This window comes from Syngnathus floridae, chromosome 6 (assembly GCF_059516105.1).
Source record: "Syngnathus floridae isolate MCC-2025c chromosome 6, RoL_Sflo_1.0, whole genome shotgun sequence".
Classification (NCBI taxonomy): Eukaryota; Metazoa; Chordata; class Actinopteri; order Syngnathiformes; family Syngnathidae; genus Syngnathus; species Syngnathus floridae.
Genome location: NC_142418.1, coordinates 8,276,976 through 8,294,956, shown reverse-complemented (window position 1 = coordinate 8,294,956; position 17,981 = coordinate 8,276,976). Strand labels below are relative to the sequence as shown.

Genomic DNA, 17,981 nt, shown 5'->3' with positions numbered 1-17,981 from the left:
GCCATGTTCCTTGGGTGGGCTCTCAACCCTGCGCGGGATATGAATACCTAACACTGTCCCAAGTTAGCAATGTTACCCAGGCAACCTTTCAGCCACCACCAACATTTCCTAAGAAAGAGAGGCCCTAACTATTTTTACACATGCTATTAAAAAGTGACATCCATAATATAAGGTTGTGTATGGGCGAAATGCCATAAACGTTGAATTCACGTACCAGGCAATGGAAAGGATTATGTGTTGTTCTTCGAATGTTCCACTGTTGTCAGGTTGCTAGATTGACACAAATTCAAACAAAATGTACGTATGTAACAAATGTTTTCATCTGCTGTGTGTTTTCTTTTCCTTTCACTGTTTTCCGACTTCTGCCCTCAAGATCTTGAGACCTGTCTGCATCTCATTACCTGGTGGCATGTGGTGGTCGGTGCACTTATATAGCTATGGGTATTTATAACCATAACTACAGAGACAAATACACAAAACCGCAAAGCAAGGGGTAACGGCAGTTTTTGAATTCAGTCAAAGTTAAAAATAGGTGGCGCAGTGATGAGTTTTTGGATTATGGATCTAGAGTGAGCACTCCTAATTTGTCTCTATTCAGAACAACAACGAATGACATTAACTTGAAAGTTGTTCTACAGGAATTACAACAAACCCTGGGCACACGCCAAATGACATCACCGACAATGACAGTACATTAGCGCAACAAGTAATAATTAATACAAAGTGTAAAGTGTTCATTTGAACACCCATAATAAGGTCATAAAGTGAAACTATGAATTATCAAACTCATATTTCATATTCTAGGGCACCCAAAGTCCACCAACATTTCATTCCAGTGACAAATACAGTAGAATTTTTTTTTTTAATTGTCATTAGCATACAATTTTAAACAGTTGCTGAAAATACAAAATATACCACAGCAATAGTTGCATGCCAGTATAGTGATGGAGGACATGTGCTTTGTTTGACAGACTTATCACAGAAATATTATGCAAATCAAGGCTACCACATGCAAAAGTTGACAGAAACGTCCACAGAAACTCACACACACACACACACACACACACACACACACACTGACTATAAACACAGTCAGAGCCAATGATTGGTTTACGTTGTAGTGTGGTGAATGTCAAAATAAGAGATTGGTTTTAGTCATGCGGTACTAATTTCCATTTGGCAGCCATCATATTCATGTATGAATCCTTTTGTAGCTTACATCTTGTGCATGCTTACTTCCACTGAGCATAAACAGCATAAATAGCATTATACTGCTATACCCGCTTGATTCTTGACAATATACTACAAGTGTGGTTGTCAGGGATGGTGGTGTGTGTGTGTTTGTGTGTGTGTGTGTGTGTGTGTGGGGGGGGGGGGGGGGTAGGGTTAGGGGGGGGGGCTAAAATGAATTTAATTTTACAATATCTGAAAAAAAAAAAGGCAGTCACTGCACCAGCTTATCACAAGCAAACACCTGCCTGCTATTATTCTGGCTTGACAGTGAAGTTGAAGGATGCCAAGGATGTAAAGGCTGTCTGACCTTAGAGGGGACTTAATTTCATTTCATTCACCAAGTGAAAAGGTAAAAATACTGAAGCAGTAAATGATTAAATTGTATGTGAAAAAGCATTCAACCCAAATAAATGTATGAACGTCCCATATTGTATATATAGTATAGGCTATACAACAAACTGATGAATAACTAGTTTTCAAAATCGACTAATAAAAAGTGTTCAAATACTGAAAAATGAAATATTGAAATCAAATATTTGAAAATACATTATTTTTAAAAAATGAATGGTAATAAAAATTGCTAACAATATATCTATTTTTTTAAAAGTGAAAACAATTTGAAATTTGGGAATTGACATGGATTCAATGCACAATTTGCCTTCGCGGGTCACCTAAAATGATGTGGCGGACCGTATCTGCCCCCCGGGCCTTGACTTTGACACCTGTGACATAAACCAATATATTTCCTCGCCTTTAAAGACAATTGCATGAACTTTAAAGCTTGCAAACAATTGAGGTATTCTTTCTCTCTTGCTAGTGAAAATAATTCCACTTGTCTAGAACCTACTTTTTCGTCCATTTCGTTTTCTAATGATTTAAATTAATGATATGTATATTTTCTGGTCAAACCGTTACATAACACTTTAACCTGTCAAGCTTTTATGCTGCTCTACTGACCCCTGGTGTAAGCAAGCGAGATTGCTGCTACTTTCCAACAATGACGGTATGAAAACGATATAGTACGGGACATGTAGGGCAGACGGGAGGAAATAGTATCATCCAATGTTTTCAACAGTTGACAGCATTTGGAATCTTGGTAACATTTCTTTCTTGTTCTGGGTTCCCTTCATTTTGTATGAACAATGGTCTGTGGAGTCAGAGAAGTTGACCAACTTGCTGTAGTCAGAAATCTGGTGGTAATACTCTTTATTGATCCCTCAAGAAAAGTATTATTTACATTCTCCCGTTTGCACGCAATAACGCTCAAGAAATTCAAACTACCACCTCAAAAAGTTGAACGGGTACTTTGTTCATCACGGAACCCTTCAGAGAAGGATAACTGCAGGGTAGTGCAGAAGCTTTCTGTGGACTGTGGCATTTATTTGGATTCTTCACATACATAAAAACCACATGTCCAAAAATATTCAGATTTACAAAAAAAACCCAAAAACAAACAGACCAATGAAGTCCACAAGAAAAATATAATACAAAATAAACTCATTCGGCAATGCTTAGGGTGATGAACAAAACCTGCTTTTATACAGACTTGGGTTGGCATATTACACAAATGATGAACATAACATACATGCAGGGGAAGCTTCTTGTCCACACTCTGCTTGGAGGGTGCAGAAGCACGAGGAGTGAATCAAACCTATGTACATCTTTGCTACAAAGGTAGAGTCAAAAAGTGAACGTACTTCTGTTTTGTGGCTGCAATTTAACTTAATCCAATAAATGCAAACTACATAACTGAGCCTTGTAGTGTTTTAAAACAAGATGGAGTGACTACAGCAGTAATGGGGCTCCAAAACAACCAACACAGTTAATCTCAGGAACATATTCCTCCCCTCAAAAATGCACTCCGCTCAATCAAGGTATTTGGAACAACAATTTAAGATTCAGCGCTTGAAATTTTAAAGCTGAAGTTAACAACGTTAGCAAGCTATGAGGCTTTGAGATTAAAAGGGGAGAAAGTTGACCTTCCAAATATTATGGGCTGCAAACCAAACCTTAAGAACAAATGGAAAACAAAATGGTTAATTTCCATTAATTTGAAGGTGCTGTTGTAATGTATGAAGCATTATGTTCAAATATACATTTTGAAGGGGCGCAAATGTATGTTGTTTTATTTTTGGCCAAACTATGCATAGATACAGATGTACATATGTATGTTGTGCTCACAATTGCCTGCCTTTAAAATTATAAGTCGTACAGTAAATGTCATTTTGCAGGGAAACCATGAAATAAAATGTGCTGGTTTATTTGTGTAATGGCAGTCATTAGGTAGTACTGATGCATTTGTGGTAGGAAGCCCGTCAGTTCTGGGACCAGTCCTCTAATCTCAATCCATGCTGGTCCCATATTTGAAGAATTTAAAAAGAGAGAGCGTGACAAAGAAGAAAGGCTGAGAGATAGAAAGAAAGAAAGCTTTTTTGTTAATAGTTTTGGCCTACATGTTTCCAGCTGAAAACAAAAAAGAAAACAAATGTTCAAATCAGATGAATAAATACGCTTTAGGGTCAATAACAATGAAACAAAAAACAAAATCAACTCAAGACTGCCCAAGATGAAAGAGAAAATATCAAATAAATAGTTGTTATGGGTCCCCTACTATGCATGTATGACGGACGTCTGGTTGTTGGGCCAGTGCATCACCCCAGCAGCAGCCCCGACAGGGCGTTTAAGTCTCTCATGTACGGGTTGTCACTGAGGATGCGGTCGATCTGTTGCTTTTGGTCCGGGAAAATCACACATAGCTTCCCCCTCAGCTCGGACGTCTCCCCCGGCGAACGCTGAGGAGGGGGTGACGGCGAGGGGGAGGCGGTGCGGCGACGGCCTGGATGGGGCCACTGCGCACTGGGGTGAGGCGGATGAGAAGAGGGGGGCTGGGGAGTGGCGGCGGGGGTCCACGGTGCCGAGTGGAGGGCCTGCACGTAGACCGGATGCTGCTGGTTGGTGGATGGACGCAGGTCCGGGGGTCTAAGAGGGGGAGGGGTGAACGGAAAATACCTGGGCAGACACCATGAAGGAGGGAAAATAAGGGTAAAACAGGGGGCCACATGTGGGGAAAATTGAGAGGGGGCTGTGTCACCTTGCATTTATGGAACATGCTAAAATCAAATTCAATATGCTGTAGCTTAAAACAGTATGCATGCTGGTATTACGGTGATATCTAAAAAAAAACATCTGGGAAAAAATAAGCAATAACACTTCTTTGCCTTCTTCTGCTGTTATTCTTTTGCGTAATGTGTGGTGTGCTGTGTTAGTCATCCGGCCAACACCATATACGTATGACAATTCATTGGGACATTTTAAAAATTACATTTTAAAATCGGTTACGATATCCCCAGTAAGGAAGCACACACCTGTTGTTTTTGCAAAGGAAAACATCCAGATGAGGTCCGTTTTTACCCAAAGGGTCATCAGGGATCATGAAATGGTCCTCCACAAAGGTAAATTGCAGTAACCTGCGCAAGTTTAAATCAAAGGTTTGAATATTGGAATTTTCGACTGCATCCGGCACTCAAAGGATATTCACTTGCGTGAGATTCGAGCAAATCACCTCTCTTGAATGATCCGGCGCCAAGTGTCCGAAGAGTTGACAAAGTCTCGGAGGTTGTCATTGGTTACAATCACGCCGTCTGTTTTTTCAGCTAAGTGGAGTAGGAATCTAATGCAGAGTGCAAGTTGTCAACATTTAACATTTTCTTCATCACTGTGAATAATTTACGAATGGATACAATTCATTCAGATTCACTACTCCTACAGATTTACATGTGTCGAGACTTTAAATATATATGCATGCAAGTGTCCTCTTTTCATTGAAAAAAATCCTTTGCGATGAAGTCAAAAAAATTCTTTACGATGATATGTTCTATGGGCCCAGACAAACCAAAACATGGCAACAAAATCTTCCCGTTTTTATCCATCTTAAAGGCTGGCCATTTTGCCTCTCCCTGTCGACTGAAAATGACATCACCAAGGGCTCAGGTAACCAGAAAACATGATTACCTGAGCCCTTCAAAGCTTGTGATGTCATTTAATATGCAATGACTTGACTTCCCCTTTAAATAGATCCAAATCAACTCCAACCAGTTTATGCGTGTTGTTCTATGCACCTGTCGTCATGTGAGGCTATCCTTTGGCCACAGACCTCTCTGGAGGGGGTAAAAGAAAGCAGCCGCAGGTCTTCCAGTTGATTTAAAAAATGTTGTTCTGCAAAAATAAAATCAATACATGAAATCAGAAAATGACAGATAACCATATCAACAAAAAATAGCACACTGGGTCTTGAATCTTTTTGGAAATATATTCTTAGCTAGTCTTTAAATCATCCGAAACGCCCCAAAAGCCTCATTTCATTCATTGCTGTCTATTTAAGGTTGTTGACTCTTCATTCATACATTCTACACATGCCTGTTGTCAATGGATCTCTCTTCTGGCGCCACTGAGGAACAAATACAGTGATCTCTCTGTGGCCCCGTCTCCAAAATGTCTCCACTGCAAGTGCTATCCCTCGACAGGAGAAGAACCGATTTAGGCCGTGACTAGAGATGGGGACAAAAGCAAACAATGTGTGACGATGACAACAAAGAACAAAATGCACATAAGGATCAACTTTAAATAGTGTGTGGCATCCCTCCATTTTCTATGCATCTTGTCCTCGTGAGGGCCAAGAGTGTGCTTACAGTCTACCCAGACTAATTTAGACCCTGGATTGGTTGCCAGCCAATATGTGGGGATCACTAACCATGGCTCAGTTTGCGAATGTCACACGACCAAAATCAGGTCAGTTGTGGTTGTTTTTTTGTTTTGTTGTTTTAACCCAACCCTGACTAACTGCAACGTCATTTTCAGTCAACAGCAAGTGGCGAAATGCACCCCCACCATCAATGGCTGAGAACGGGGGGGATTTTGTAACTTAATCTACATCCCACAAATGCAATATTAATCACACTGCCATAACCTCCATCATACTATGAGGCAGTGCAGTTGCTCCAGATAATACTGCGTTTTGTCTGTGTTGTTAAATGAGTCTATTGGAACGAGGGGCATCAAAATAGAAAATTCATTATCTCCACATATTCACTCACGCCATAGCCACATTGCTGCCATCAATGATGATGTGGCGCAGTTCTGGTAGCCCCGGTTCATTCTGTAGCTTCAGTTTATACGGAGTCTTCAATGATTGGTGAAAACGGGCCAGCCCAGTCACAGGGGGCGCCGGTGGGTTGCTTGTGGGGGGATTCCTGGCTCCGCCGCCGTGACAGCCCATGTGGCCGAGGGTCTGGTAGGCAGAGTAGGTAGGAGCCGACTGAGGGAGACAATCACGTAATCTTACGTTATTTCAAATATTGTGAATGAGGAACTTGATGTAAACTACATTTTGAATTGGATATGCCATCAAACAAGTTGAACAAAGCCATCAACATACAAAAAAAAAAAGATACAAATGAAATACCTACATTGGCAGTGGAAGCCACAGAAGTGGTGCTGGCTGTCAACCACTGGGGTGCACTGCGCAGTGCAGTCACATTCTCAACTTTTACTGATCCACCTAAAGTCCGAGTCCCGTCTCTTGATAGGTGGTCCTTGTGTGAAACATTCCCACCTCCCCGTGCCAAGTAGTCCATTCTGGATCCGGTCTGGGTGTCTGCGTGCACCATCGTAACCCTTGATGTCCGAGTGTCTGCCATTTTGCTGTTTGTCGCGACGACATCATCGTCATCGGAAATGGTAATGACCTCATAGTTTCCTGCACTTCCTTGGGCACTGGAGCTCCTCTTGATAGTAATGGCCTGTTTTTGTTCCAGTAAAGAAGTAGCATGAAATATACCATACCATATACCATACCAATTTCAAATATTAAGAGACTGCTCTCGCAAGCCTATGGAAAATTTGAAGCCTTCAATTATTTAGTACACAGCACCGTTGCATTCTTGCCTCTTGGCCAAAGTAAGTAGCGAACAGAGCCAACATTATCTGGCGCCCAGAATGGAAAGAGGAGAAAGACTTTCCCTCCATCCGATATTGTGGCTAACTTAACCTAAAGATGGACGTTACCCAAAAGATGGACGTTACCTGTTGAGTACTGGCTTCACTTCCACTGCACTGCCTCCGGTGGCCAAGTCCATTACTACTGGCTCCATGATGGCTGGGCCTAATATTTTCTTTGGACCTCCCTGACTCCCGTTCGCTCTCCCTCTCGACGGCTAGAGATGTCATCGTCGAGGAGGACGAGGGAAGGTCTGAAGAGTGCTTATTGTTCGGTTTGGTTTCTTTGACTCCTTTTTTTGTTTCCTCCTCACAATTCTTCGTTTCTGACACAATTTTCTCAAGAATGAGGAAGGTGTCTTCCGTTTGTCCAGTATCCTTGATGACACGCTCCACCACATCCTGCTGGTAACCCATGGTTCTGAAGGAGATTTGGTTTAAAAAAAGAGACATTGTACATTAATATGAATTGAAATGAAATGTGATCATTTTTACTCACCTGAAGAAATTGACCAAACAACGGAAATTGGTTTCTGGGCTGACTGCCTCACTCTCTTCAGTGATACCCTCACAAGGGTTCAGCATGATTGGACCAGCAACTGTGTTTGCTTTAGCTGAGGAGGAGGAGGAGGAGGAGGAGGAGAGTGTATATGAAGCAGACGCTTTTTTGGATCGATAACCACCACTGGCCCCATGGCCTTCTCGGTCCCGGTGTCTCTCCCTGTCCCTCGACCTCTCCGGAGACTCGTCCCTCCGCTCCAGAGAATACTGCCTCTTAGTGTCCCGAGTTTCACTCTCTGAAGAGCGTCGCTTGTGTGAAGGCCTGGTGCCATTCATCAGGATGGCCTCAGGACCCAAACCGATGCCTCCTCCTGCTTTTCCAGCACTGTCGCCAAAAAGCATTGCCCGTGTGCCTCTGTCTTCAAAGCTAGTATCGAGGATGCGATTTGACAGCTCCGTCACGGGGGTGCTACTCTGTGAGCGATCTTGATCCAACTCCACCATGCTTGGATGAAGGTTCTGGTTCAGGAGAGCCTGAGAGACAACACAATATCGGGTTTTAGTTCAGTTTGGTCTTAAATACACAACCTGATCGATGTTTAATATTGGTTCCAAAGTGTCGCCTGTCGGGGAGCGATTGTGATAATCAGACTGTGTCCACGGTTAGTAGTAATGTTCTTCAAAAGGAGTGCGCAAAGAGGACTGCGCCACTCAGGCAAAGGCAGGGTCGGTATCTTGCTCAAGGGCATCTTAACAATAGTCAAAGCAGACTAGCATGTCAACTTGGAGACATTTTACATTTTGTCAGCAATCCTTGCACTTGAGCTAGTCCTTCCCACTTTTTTTTCTGCTCCTATCCTCTGTGACTTCAAAAACTAAAAGTCAATTTTACATTATGGAAGACAAGCCCCAAATGTCAGTAGCTGAAGTGAGGCCACTGTGACTAGCGTACTGGTGTTTCAGCTAATGACTAAATATGTAAAAGTTAATGAGAGAACAAGGATTGTCAGCAGTACAGTTCGTATATGATAAGAAGAAAACACAAACCAGTGAGGTTGCATGTGAGCTGGTTGGACTGTGTGCCAGTCTGAGTAATTCTTCTTTGAGCGCACTAGGGAGTAGAAGAAGCTCCATGGTGTACTTATCGTCCCGTTCCTCCACAAAGGACTTAAACGCTCGTTTCACTGCCTGCTCTCTATCACTCAGTAGACTTCGCTTTTCCTGGACAAAACGGACAAGAGGGCAGAAATTTGGACTCTAAATAATCTTGCTCATTAAAACCGTTCCGGTCATTTAAAGTGTCGTCATTTTGAATCGAGACATTTTGAATCAACCCCACCTGGAAAAGTGCCACAAACTGTTGAACTCTGCTCTGCGCCATCACCACAGGCTCAGCACGGCCTAGTAAGCGCAGGCGCCCTGGCTCAGGAACCAAAACCTCAGCACTCGTGTCCCGTATGAGTCTGTCCAGGAACAGCCCCCGAGCTCCGGCAAAGATACAGTGCATGTCCACTGGATAGCGTTCTTCTTCCTGCAGCTCTGGGTCACACAGCCCCCTCACATACTCCTGTAAAACATGACCAAACAAAATGAACAGCCAAATATTGTGCATTGTTGCGCAATTGCAAACAATCCCCAGACATTCTGTACGATGAAACAAAGAAAAGGTCTCCAGACTGCCCCTAAATGGTTATGTGGCCCCTAAAATATGACACAGACATGGAAATACAAACGTGCTTGACCAGCGACCAAGTAAAGTATGCTGCGGGACGTTTATGTATTAGGTATTTTTCTTTCTTAACCCTAAAGAGATTCCCCACACGTGTGCACAAACCTCAACAAGAAAATTAGCGAGCAGGACTTCCAGTATTGAAATAAAAGTGTTCAAAAAAATTAAATAATTCTGATACACAAAGTACTACATAGTACAATTTTTTTCCATGTGGTATCTAGGTTTAGGCAAAACAACACCTCACAAAAGAGTAGATACCGGATAAGCCACCCACGTACTCATTCAGGGAATCTCCAGGTACTAGAAATGTCTGAATGAGTCAACCGGTTCTCGGTCGGGTAAGTTTCTTTCAGGTGTGTTGAACAAAGAGTGTTTAACAAATTTATCAGTCACAAAAAATAAATAAAGAAAAAATAGGCCAGCCACTGTCATGAAGTGCTTAAATGTGGAGACACTGACTGTGTTATTGGAAGGATGCAAACGTGAATAAATCTGCTGTGAATACTTGCCAGTATTTACATATTCAAATCATCACTTCTCACGACATTCCTAGGATGTTACAATTTCCTATCAATGGTAATTATTCAGCCTGTCAAAAACGTCACCGGCACCGATAAAAATACAAACATTGGGGTAATTTCCAATGGCATAGTTGATGATCTCCAGCACAGCAGTTGGGAATCACTGTTCTACTCTTTTTTTTATTATTATTGGTGGGGCCGCAAAACTTGAAAGAAACACAAGGGTTATACATTTAAGCTAACGACATAAAATGGATGGGATCGATATGACAATCATATCAACTAACAGGGAAGTAGTCGGTGTCATTTTGGACTATGAGAGCTCATCCTAAGGGGAGACCTCTCTCTCTCTCTATCTCTCTCTCTCATACACACACACACTCACACACACACTAACAGACACATCTCGACTTGATGTAGAAGTGAACGGATCTTGAACTGGGGTTTATTTAAGAGTACAGAAATAAAGACCTCACCTTTGCTTTCGAAACATCGTCAGTGTTTCCTCTGAGCTGTAGCCAAATTTGACGCGCAGCCGTGCTACCGTGGTCTTGTCCAGTGTGGTCCAACAACCCGATAATAGTGAACGTCACTTTGAAAACGTATTCCACTCGGGACTGGGCACATTTCAGCTCGTCTTCCTTATTCTCCAGGACAGTAAACTCATCCACCTTTGGAACGTCTTGCTGCTGCTGCTGCCTCGCGGCCGAGGCGGGGAGCCTGCTGGTCGGCTGCTCGACGCACGCGAGCTCCGTGACTCGCTTCATACCGAGAAGGGGCCGCGTTGTTGACATAGCCTCTCTCGGTGTTAGCGTCGCTTCGGACGAGCACGTCTCAATATTCCAACTTGTCGGGGTTGTTCAGACCTTTTGGCGTCTACATGGTATGCTCGGTGTGTAATACACGGCGACACAGCGAGGTTTATAACGTCTAATATAAAGAACACCACGGTCGGGCTAGCTAAGAAATCGGAAGCACCGAATGACGTATGCGGAAAGTCCCACTTAATACGTCATCAAAGGCCGACAGTGACTGAAGCCCGTACTTTTTTTTTCAGATCAACCTTTTATTATTTTTTTGTTTTATTTATTTTTTTATTTTATTTTGCCAACAAAAACAAAATAAGAGATCCCCAATACCCCCAAAAACAACAACAAACAAACCAAAGCACACACAAAAAAACTAAAATAAAAAAAGTAATAAATAAATAAATAAATAAATAAATAAATAAATAAATAAATACATACATACATACATACATACATACATACATACATACATACATACATACATACATACATACATACATACATACATACATACATACATACATACATACATACACATTTCAGGGCAACTCCATCTTATATACAAAGAATATACAGCCAGAGCAAATATCTATCAGAGACAGCCTTTCAATAAATGAGGTCAGTTTTACAGCATTCTTGATGATAATAAGCTTTAACGAATTGTCATAGGATTTCAGATCGTTCTTCCAATGCAGAGTTTGGTCTTGTCTTAAAGAAGCGACATTTGTGTATGTATTGTATATTATACAACAGCAACAATTGAGTTGACAAATGTAAACAATTGCGCAAAAGTGGCTTCTGCCATATAGAATAATCTGCTGTGGCTAACGGACTTATTATATTTGTCTGAACAAAATACTGTATGTAGAGTGTAAATATACAGTACTGCGTCAAAGACATGGGCACACATTAGACTTTCAGGATGCGATATTCCTGTTGAATAATCAATTTGCGTGCAGTGCTTTTCATGGGAAATTGCCCCTGCAAACATGGCCGCCATCGAGCACGGCCGTTATCCGGCCCCTATCAAACTACAACCCCAATCAAAACATCAAAAGCACACGTTAATATTGACGTCAGACTGACGTACTCTTTTATCCGACCCAGTAAATATTACAATATTACGTAATAATTGATATTCGACGTCATTAAGAACGTTGACGTTTATCACCTACTGTGGTAACGAGGGGCAACGATTTACATTGGCAAATGATAACTTCAGCAGGTCTTGAAGCTCTTGTCCGGCGAAATGGTCATTTTATTTATTTATTTATTTATTTATTTATTTATTTATTTATTTATTTATTATTTGTACTTACTTAATTTAACTAATAATTCATTCAAACTTCGGATAGAACGTGCTTGAAGAATGTTAATTTAAAATTTCGACTCTCTTTTAATTTTTTTTAATTGCTTTTACAGGCTGAAGTTGAGGAAACGCTCCAGAGAATTGAAGCCAATGGGAGTGTAATGGGTGTGATAGTTGTCAATGCAGATGGTAAACACACACATGGACCTTCACACACACATGACCAGGGCATGTGTGGTAGGAAATAGACGGATAGATGGATGAATATTGTATATTTATTTGAATTCCAAGGTCTTCCAATCCGATCGTCGTTTGAAAGCTCCAAGGCAAGCAAGTATGCGGATATCCTTCGCCGCCTCACCGCCATGGCCAGAAGCACGGTGAGAGACGTGGACCCTCAAGATGATCTCATCGTGATGCGCATGAGCACTAAGAATCAAGAAGTTATGGTTGCGCAAGGTAAAACAGGTGGCAAAAGTACTCACACTTTGTGTTTAAGAAGTACAGATACCTGTGTTAAAAGACTGGTAAAAGAAGTACTGATTCAATTAGTAAAAGTAAAAATAGTACAAGCTCTGAAATATATTTATGAGCAGTATTCTGCATATGGGGCTTTGTATCCACTGTAAAGGCATTGTTTTGTGTTGCTTTCCTTTACAGAGAACTCCTATCATCTTATTCTGGTCCAGAGATTAGAGCGATCCCGTGTATGAATGACAGACTGAACTGGTCACATGGTGGGTTATATTTGTGACATGCTGAAATTATGTGCAGTGATAAAGAATGAGTTGAGGAGAAAGTCATCTCGCATAGATAGGGATTTTTGTGTCTATATGATCTACGACTGCATCAGTTATTCCTTTCTTTGATCACCTATAGCTAAACCAGTGATAGTGGTAGGTAGAATAATGAACTGCTTAAATCGGTACAAAATAAACCAGAGTATCCATCCGCTTTTTGTGCCATTTTTTGTTTGCCGATTGTCTTGTCGTGTTTTCTTGTTTTCTCCATGTCCTAAAATTCATTCAAGATGATCTTGCTCCACAATAATTTTGAGATTGAACATGAGTCAGGTTTGGTTCTTCCTTTAAAACATGATGAACAATGATGATTCATGATTATTAGGGGGAGTGGGAGGCATTCAAGCTAACAAATAAAATAACAAAATGAATAGGCCATCATTTATGGTTCTTTTATGTTGTGCGTTGATGTCATCAGGAGATCCAAAAATAACTACAACTGTGTAAATACAATAACGAAGCAACATTTTAATGCAAATTTCTATTTTCATGTACAGAACAGCAATATGTCAATAAATAATTCACTGCAAATATACAGTCCCCCCCCAATCGTCCCCCAACATACATTAGATAACAGCTGATTCAAACAAATAAGCATGTTTCTATTGTTGACATTGTCCATCTGAGATAATAAATTATTTCAAATTAAAAGGCAAATTATATGCTATACATGTTGGGTGATAACAGAAAGTTTGGACAACAATGTTGACGCTAACTGGATGTTTCTTCAAGTTCTATCCGCATGTAAAGGTAGTATCTGTAAATTGTGGTCATACAGTTGTCATGGCAACCAGCTCCCCAACAATTAATAAATTAATGCTATCACATCCTTCATTTTATTTATTTTTTCCTGACCAGCAGCATTTTTAAACACACCGTATGGCTTCTCTGTCTCTTTTTTTTGTGTGAAATTAAATCACAAAAATTCTTCGTCTATCACAAGTACCATTGTAAAATCTATGAAGCTCCCCCCAAAAACGTTCATCGATACTTGTCTCCTGTTTTGGAAGAATGTGTCTCTGCCAGTGTTTCATGTTTAAGTGCATCCCATTCATGTTTTAAGGCCCAAGGTGTGCTTTGACCATTCAGCCTGGTCATGTGTATTGAAAATATTTATGTTTTACCCAAACAATTCCCAAACACTGTTCCGTGAGATTATCAAGTGTGGTACGGGAAATTATCTAATTTCACTCAATTGTGCCCAAGATTATTTATTCACTTGGAATCCAGTAATTCCCTGCTTTTTTGAGGTTCTGTATTTGTCAAATCCCTTATCTGTGTTTTTTGCTAGAAAATCAACTGATAGCGTTTTTTGTTTCCTATGCTCCACATGATGGCGAAAAAGCCATGTGTAAAAAGGAATTGGTCAGAGGAAATTTGAAAAAAGTGCTCAGAAAATGGGTGGATGGATTTTGGGAGGTAATTTGTACACGATGCTACATTGGGGAAGGACTAAGATTAGCCTGGGTCTCTAATAAAAATGTAAAATGAACTGCAAATAACGGGATTATGTCATGTATCTTTGCTGTTTTTTATACGCTGGAGACGTATAGTGACAGGCAGAACAATTAAAGGCCCTTCCACTAGATGGCAGAAGGTACAATTAACATGACTCACGTTTTTGTTCGGTGGTGTGCTGTGACATTTTCTTTTAAATATAAAATATGTGCCTTGGCTTAATAAAGGTTCAGGAGCACTGGGTTAGATACATGGAAAGGGTGCAAACTCTTCAGATCTGGTTATGACTTTGACCCACCTCCAGTCTTTTGGGTAGCTTGAGTAAAAAGGATTGACTTTAAGTGCAAAGCCAGTAAGTAGTCTTTGGAGACATAGACTCCCGAGGTCACCTGGGTGTATGGGTGTTGCCCCAATGTATGCTGGGTAGCGTCAGACACCTCCTGAAGTGCTCCAGCTGGGCGTGGAGCTTGTCACGCTCCTCCCGCACCCGCTGTCTCTGGCTCACCAGCTCCTGGAGAAAACATGTTTTGAAAAACAAGAGCAGGACCAAGGCACAGCCAACTACTGAGTATTTGTTTAAGGTCTTGCAACCACTAGAGGCCCCCAAGAGCAATTAACAGTCAACTGAACCCCGAGGACGACTAATAACTAAATATATATTTATTTCAAATAGTCGGCTATTTGAAAAGCTATGTCAGCCTATTTTTTGTTTTGACTTGAGAGCACAAAATAGAGATACGAAAATAGCATGATGCTTTTTTTTGCAACTCTAGTTGAAGTTTGTTACACTAAACAAAAAAACAGTACTTCACACAATATTTAAAACAAACACATAAATACATTAGAAAAATCCACATCATTATAGTAAACATAACATAGAGCAATGGCTATTTAAGAGAAATATATTCTTTATCCTCTGCAATTTGTTTTCATTTGGATGGAGAAATATGATTTGACACACAAATGTTTTGAGTTGAGAGCGAGGTCATGGAACTCTAATTAGCAATTATTTGTATGTATCTTGGAGTGATTTTATGTGTTTTCGTACTCTATCACAAATCATTTATGTTCATCGCTGATGTGGGACCTGAAAGCAAACATGAACCAGATGAGACACTATAATCATAGCACACCAGCTTATTCTCACTACTTTTAATAATAGTAGATGATAGTCAGTACCACTTCTAGTGTACTCTTGTTCTTGTTAATTATGTTACCTATTAAGATTAAAAAAAAAAGTTGTCAGGCTGACAATAGGATTGTGTAGACAACTCTACTAGTACTGCAATGTAGGCATTAATGAGAGTATTTATTGATTAATAATTAAACAATAACATTATTATTGGCAAAAACAGAAGACCCCCCCCAAATGTGATTTTGCTTAAGCATGGAAAATGATAGATTGAAGCAAAGAAAAGAGTGTGGGTGCCTACCGCCATGGTGAGAGAGAGTTGCTCCGCTGTTCTGCTAAGATTGTAGTTCTGCGCTTCCAATCTTTTGCACTGACTGTGAAGAACCTGCCTCTCAACACTCCGCTCTGTGAGGAAAAAGCTCGTTTTACCCAGAAAATCCAACAATCACCTCAGATGTAGCAGATTTAAGAGTGGAAAAATAAGAAGCTCAAATATTTCCACATTTGGATCACATTCCGATGAAACCACCCATTATATGTGTGTGTGTGTGTGTGTGTGTGTGTGTGTATGTATGTATATATATATATATATATATATATATATATATATATATATATATATATATATATATATATATATATATATATATATATATATATATATACGTATATATGTATATACACACACATATTATATACATTTGTTTCTTTCTACCGAGGGGCATTGCGAACAGTGAACCCACCTTCCACATACTCCTGATAGGCCTCAAAAATTGCTCCAATGCCCTTCCACTTCCTTGGGGGTTCCTCATCGTCCTCCTCATCATCATCCCCAGATGAGTCTTCACCCTCATCTACGTCCGCGTCGGTCAGTTGCTTCCCATGACTGTCTTGATGGGAATGAGTGCCATTGGCGCGCTGGGCGGCGTGGTTCGGATGAAGCGTTTTCTGCGGGGAGGGGTCGCGAGGCAGCGAGCTTTCAGCCTTGGTCAGCTTTGAGACCCCTGGTGAGGAGAGAATGGCTTTCACTGTCAGGCTTCCAACAAGAGAACATGGAACAAAGTTGCTCCGCCCACTACCTTGAAACCATTTGAGGGCCAAAATCAACAACTGTCTTATTATTCCTGCATTAAAATTGTAATACTAATACTGAAATAATCCCAATCATAATGATCCAAATCCCAATCAGTGTACATTTCAAACTATAACATAGCCAGATTAGTTTGTTGTCTAGTTGATCTAGATCTTTAAAAAAGTATTTGGATCTAGATTATTTTATTTCATGTAACCAATTGATGAAAGAAAATAGAGAAAAAAAAAAAACTGGGTAGCGTAAACATTTGTGTTTCACTTGTAGTCGTAGTGGTTGTGTGTACAACCTTTGTGCTGTGTGGACTGTAGCACAGCCTGGTGGAAATGCTGAGCAAAGGCGTTGGTTGTGAACTTCTCCCGGGGCTGGACACGACCATTCACCACCGCACCGGGCTCTTTTTTCAGAGGAGGTACTAAGTGGCCGTTGTGGACCGGCTGCAGCTTCTTGTTGGGCCGTGGCGCCTCTGCGAATGCCGCTTTGTCATGGTGGGGCGCCAAGGGTGGAGGCGGCTGCCTGACAGTGTCGTTGTGGGGGACATGTCTGGCTCTGTGCGAATATAGAGGGGAGGGGCTTGGCGAGTCTGGATAAAGATGTCCGTTTGACTGACAGGAAGGTATAGCTGATGATGACTCCCCTGCGATCACAAGTTCAAATATTTTAGATATGCAAAAGAATTCTGACTGGAAATACAGAACAGGTTTATCCTTTTTTAACGTCTTCCCGGTAGATATAAATCTTATCAGCATATCTTACAGACATTGCAAATTAATGGGTATAGGAGAGGATGAGAAGGATGATAAACATTATCTTAGACAGCATTTACTGGTTCCTGAGAATGTTAGATTATATTGGGTTTTAATCATCAAAACTCCTGTTACTCATTAATATTTTTATCGGCCGATATAATCGACCAGGCGGTTAATCCGACCCCACAGAATAATCGGTCAGGATAATTATATATAATCTTTTACAATTTGACAATTGTATTTGCTGACAATGTTATAAAGCGGGCAATCGGACTTAAAATTGTCCTGTATTGTCAATATTTGTGTACTGTGGAATTTTTAAAGTGAGTGCACATCCCTAATACTGTGGAGGGTCTCACCGATTGAGGACGTGGCAGCAGGGGGGCTGCTGCTACATGGAGGTACAGAATTGTATCGGAGCGTATCCAGCGTCACAACCTTCTTCTCGATGGCCTTCAGCAGCTCCTCAGTCTTCTCTTTGTCTAACGTGCAACACATTTCAGTTCAGTGAAACGGCGCAAAACACATCCCATCATGGTCTCTTATTGACTATTTTTGTCATGTTATAATGGTTGATTCTGAACTGCTCCAGATGATATTTTTATTTTATTTTAATTACAGTCCTTCACATAACATGGGTTCATGCATACTCC

The 17,981-nt window shown here is 40.8% G+C and overlaps 3 protein-coding genes across 10 annotated transcripts in view; 1 reads left to right on the top strand and 2 right to left on the bottom strand.

Moving 5' to 3' along the window:
- Nucleotides 1-2,422: 2,422 nt before the first annotated feature.
- Nucleotides 2,423-10,990, bottom strand: n4bp1 (nedd4 binding protein 1). Its single transcript, XM_088379465.1, has 12 exons — nt 10,458-10,990; nt 9,068-9,295; nt 8,776-8,949; nt 7,727-8,262; nt 7,315-7,648; nt 6,699-7,031; nt 6,327-6,547; nt 5,650-5,780; nt 5,352-5,448; nt 4,796-4,903; nt 4,599-4,700; nt 2,423-4,242 (listed from the first exon to the last, which is right to left on the bottom strand). The coding sequence occupies exons 1-12, from the start codon at nt 10,773-10,775 to the stop codon at nt 3,885-3,887; spliced, it is 2,940 nt and encodes a 979-aa protein (XP_088235591.1). The 5' UTR covers nt 10,776-10,990; the 3' UTR covers nt 2,423-3,884.
- Nucleotides 10,991-11,919: 929 nt separating this feature from the next.
- On the top strand, nt 11,920-13,053 carry LOC148396358 (dynein light chain roadblock-type 2-like). The gene is made up of 4 exons (XM_088378750.1): nt 11,920-12,042; nt 12,213-12,288; nt 12,391-12,558; nt 12,760-13,053. The coding sequence occupies exons 1-4, from the start codon at nt 12,040-12,042 to the stop codon at nt 12,810-12,812; spliced, it is 300 nt and encodes a 99-aa protein (XP_088234876.1). The 5' UTR covers nt 11,920-12,039; the 3' UTR covers nt 12,813-13,053.
- Nucleotides 13,054-13,310: 257 nt separating this feature from the next.
- Nucleotides 13,311-17,981, bottom strand: part of LOC148396357 (genetic suppressor element 1-like) — a 43,253-nt gene continuing 38,582 nt past the window's right edge. For all 8 annotated transcript variants that reach the window (XM_088378741.1, XM_088378740.1, XM_088378746.1 and 5 more), the window contains 5 exons: nt 17,688-17,810; nt 16,869-17,216; nt 16,233-16,493; nt 15,791-15,894; nt 13,311-14,868 (listed from right to left, as the gene is read on the bottom strand). In XM_088378741.1, the coding sequence (XP_088234867.1) occupies nt 14,743-14,868; nt 15,791-15,894; nt 16,233-16,493; nt 16,869-17,216; nt 17,688-17,810 (962 nt within the window). In that variant the 3' untranslated portion in view covers nt 13,311-14,742. The remainder of the gene's footprint in view (nt 14,869-15,790; nt 15,895-16,232; nt 16,494-16,868; nt 17,217-17,687; nt 17,811-17,981) is intronic.

Excerpts from the sequence above, each read along its gene's own strand:
- n4bp1 (XM_088379465.1), bottom strand. The coding sequence starts at position 10,775 with ATGTCAACAACGCGGCCCCTTCTCGGTATGAAGCGAGTCACGGAGCTC. Across the intron at positions 9,296-10,457 it reads ACGATGTTTCGAAAGCAAAG|GAGTATGTGAGGGGGCTGTG; the intron begins GTGAGGTCTTTA and ends CATGTTTTACAG. Across the intron at positions 4,904-5,351 it reads ATAGCCTCACATGACGACAG|ATTCCTACTCCACTTAGCTG; the intron begins GTGCATAGAACA and ends ACTCTGCATTAG.
- LOC148396358 (XM_088378750.1), top strand. Across the intron at positions 12,289-12,390 it reads GATAGTTGTCAATGCAGATG|GTCTTCCAATCCGATCGTCG; the intron begins GTAAACACACAC and ends TTGAATTCCAAG. Across the intron at positions 12,559-12,759 it reads AGAAGTTATGGTTGCGCAAG|AGAACTCCTATCATCTTATT; the intron begins GTAAAACAGGTG and ends TTTCCTTTACAG.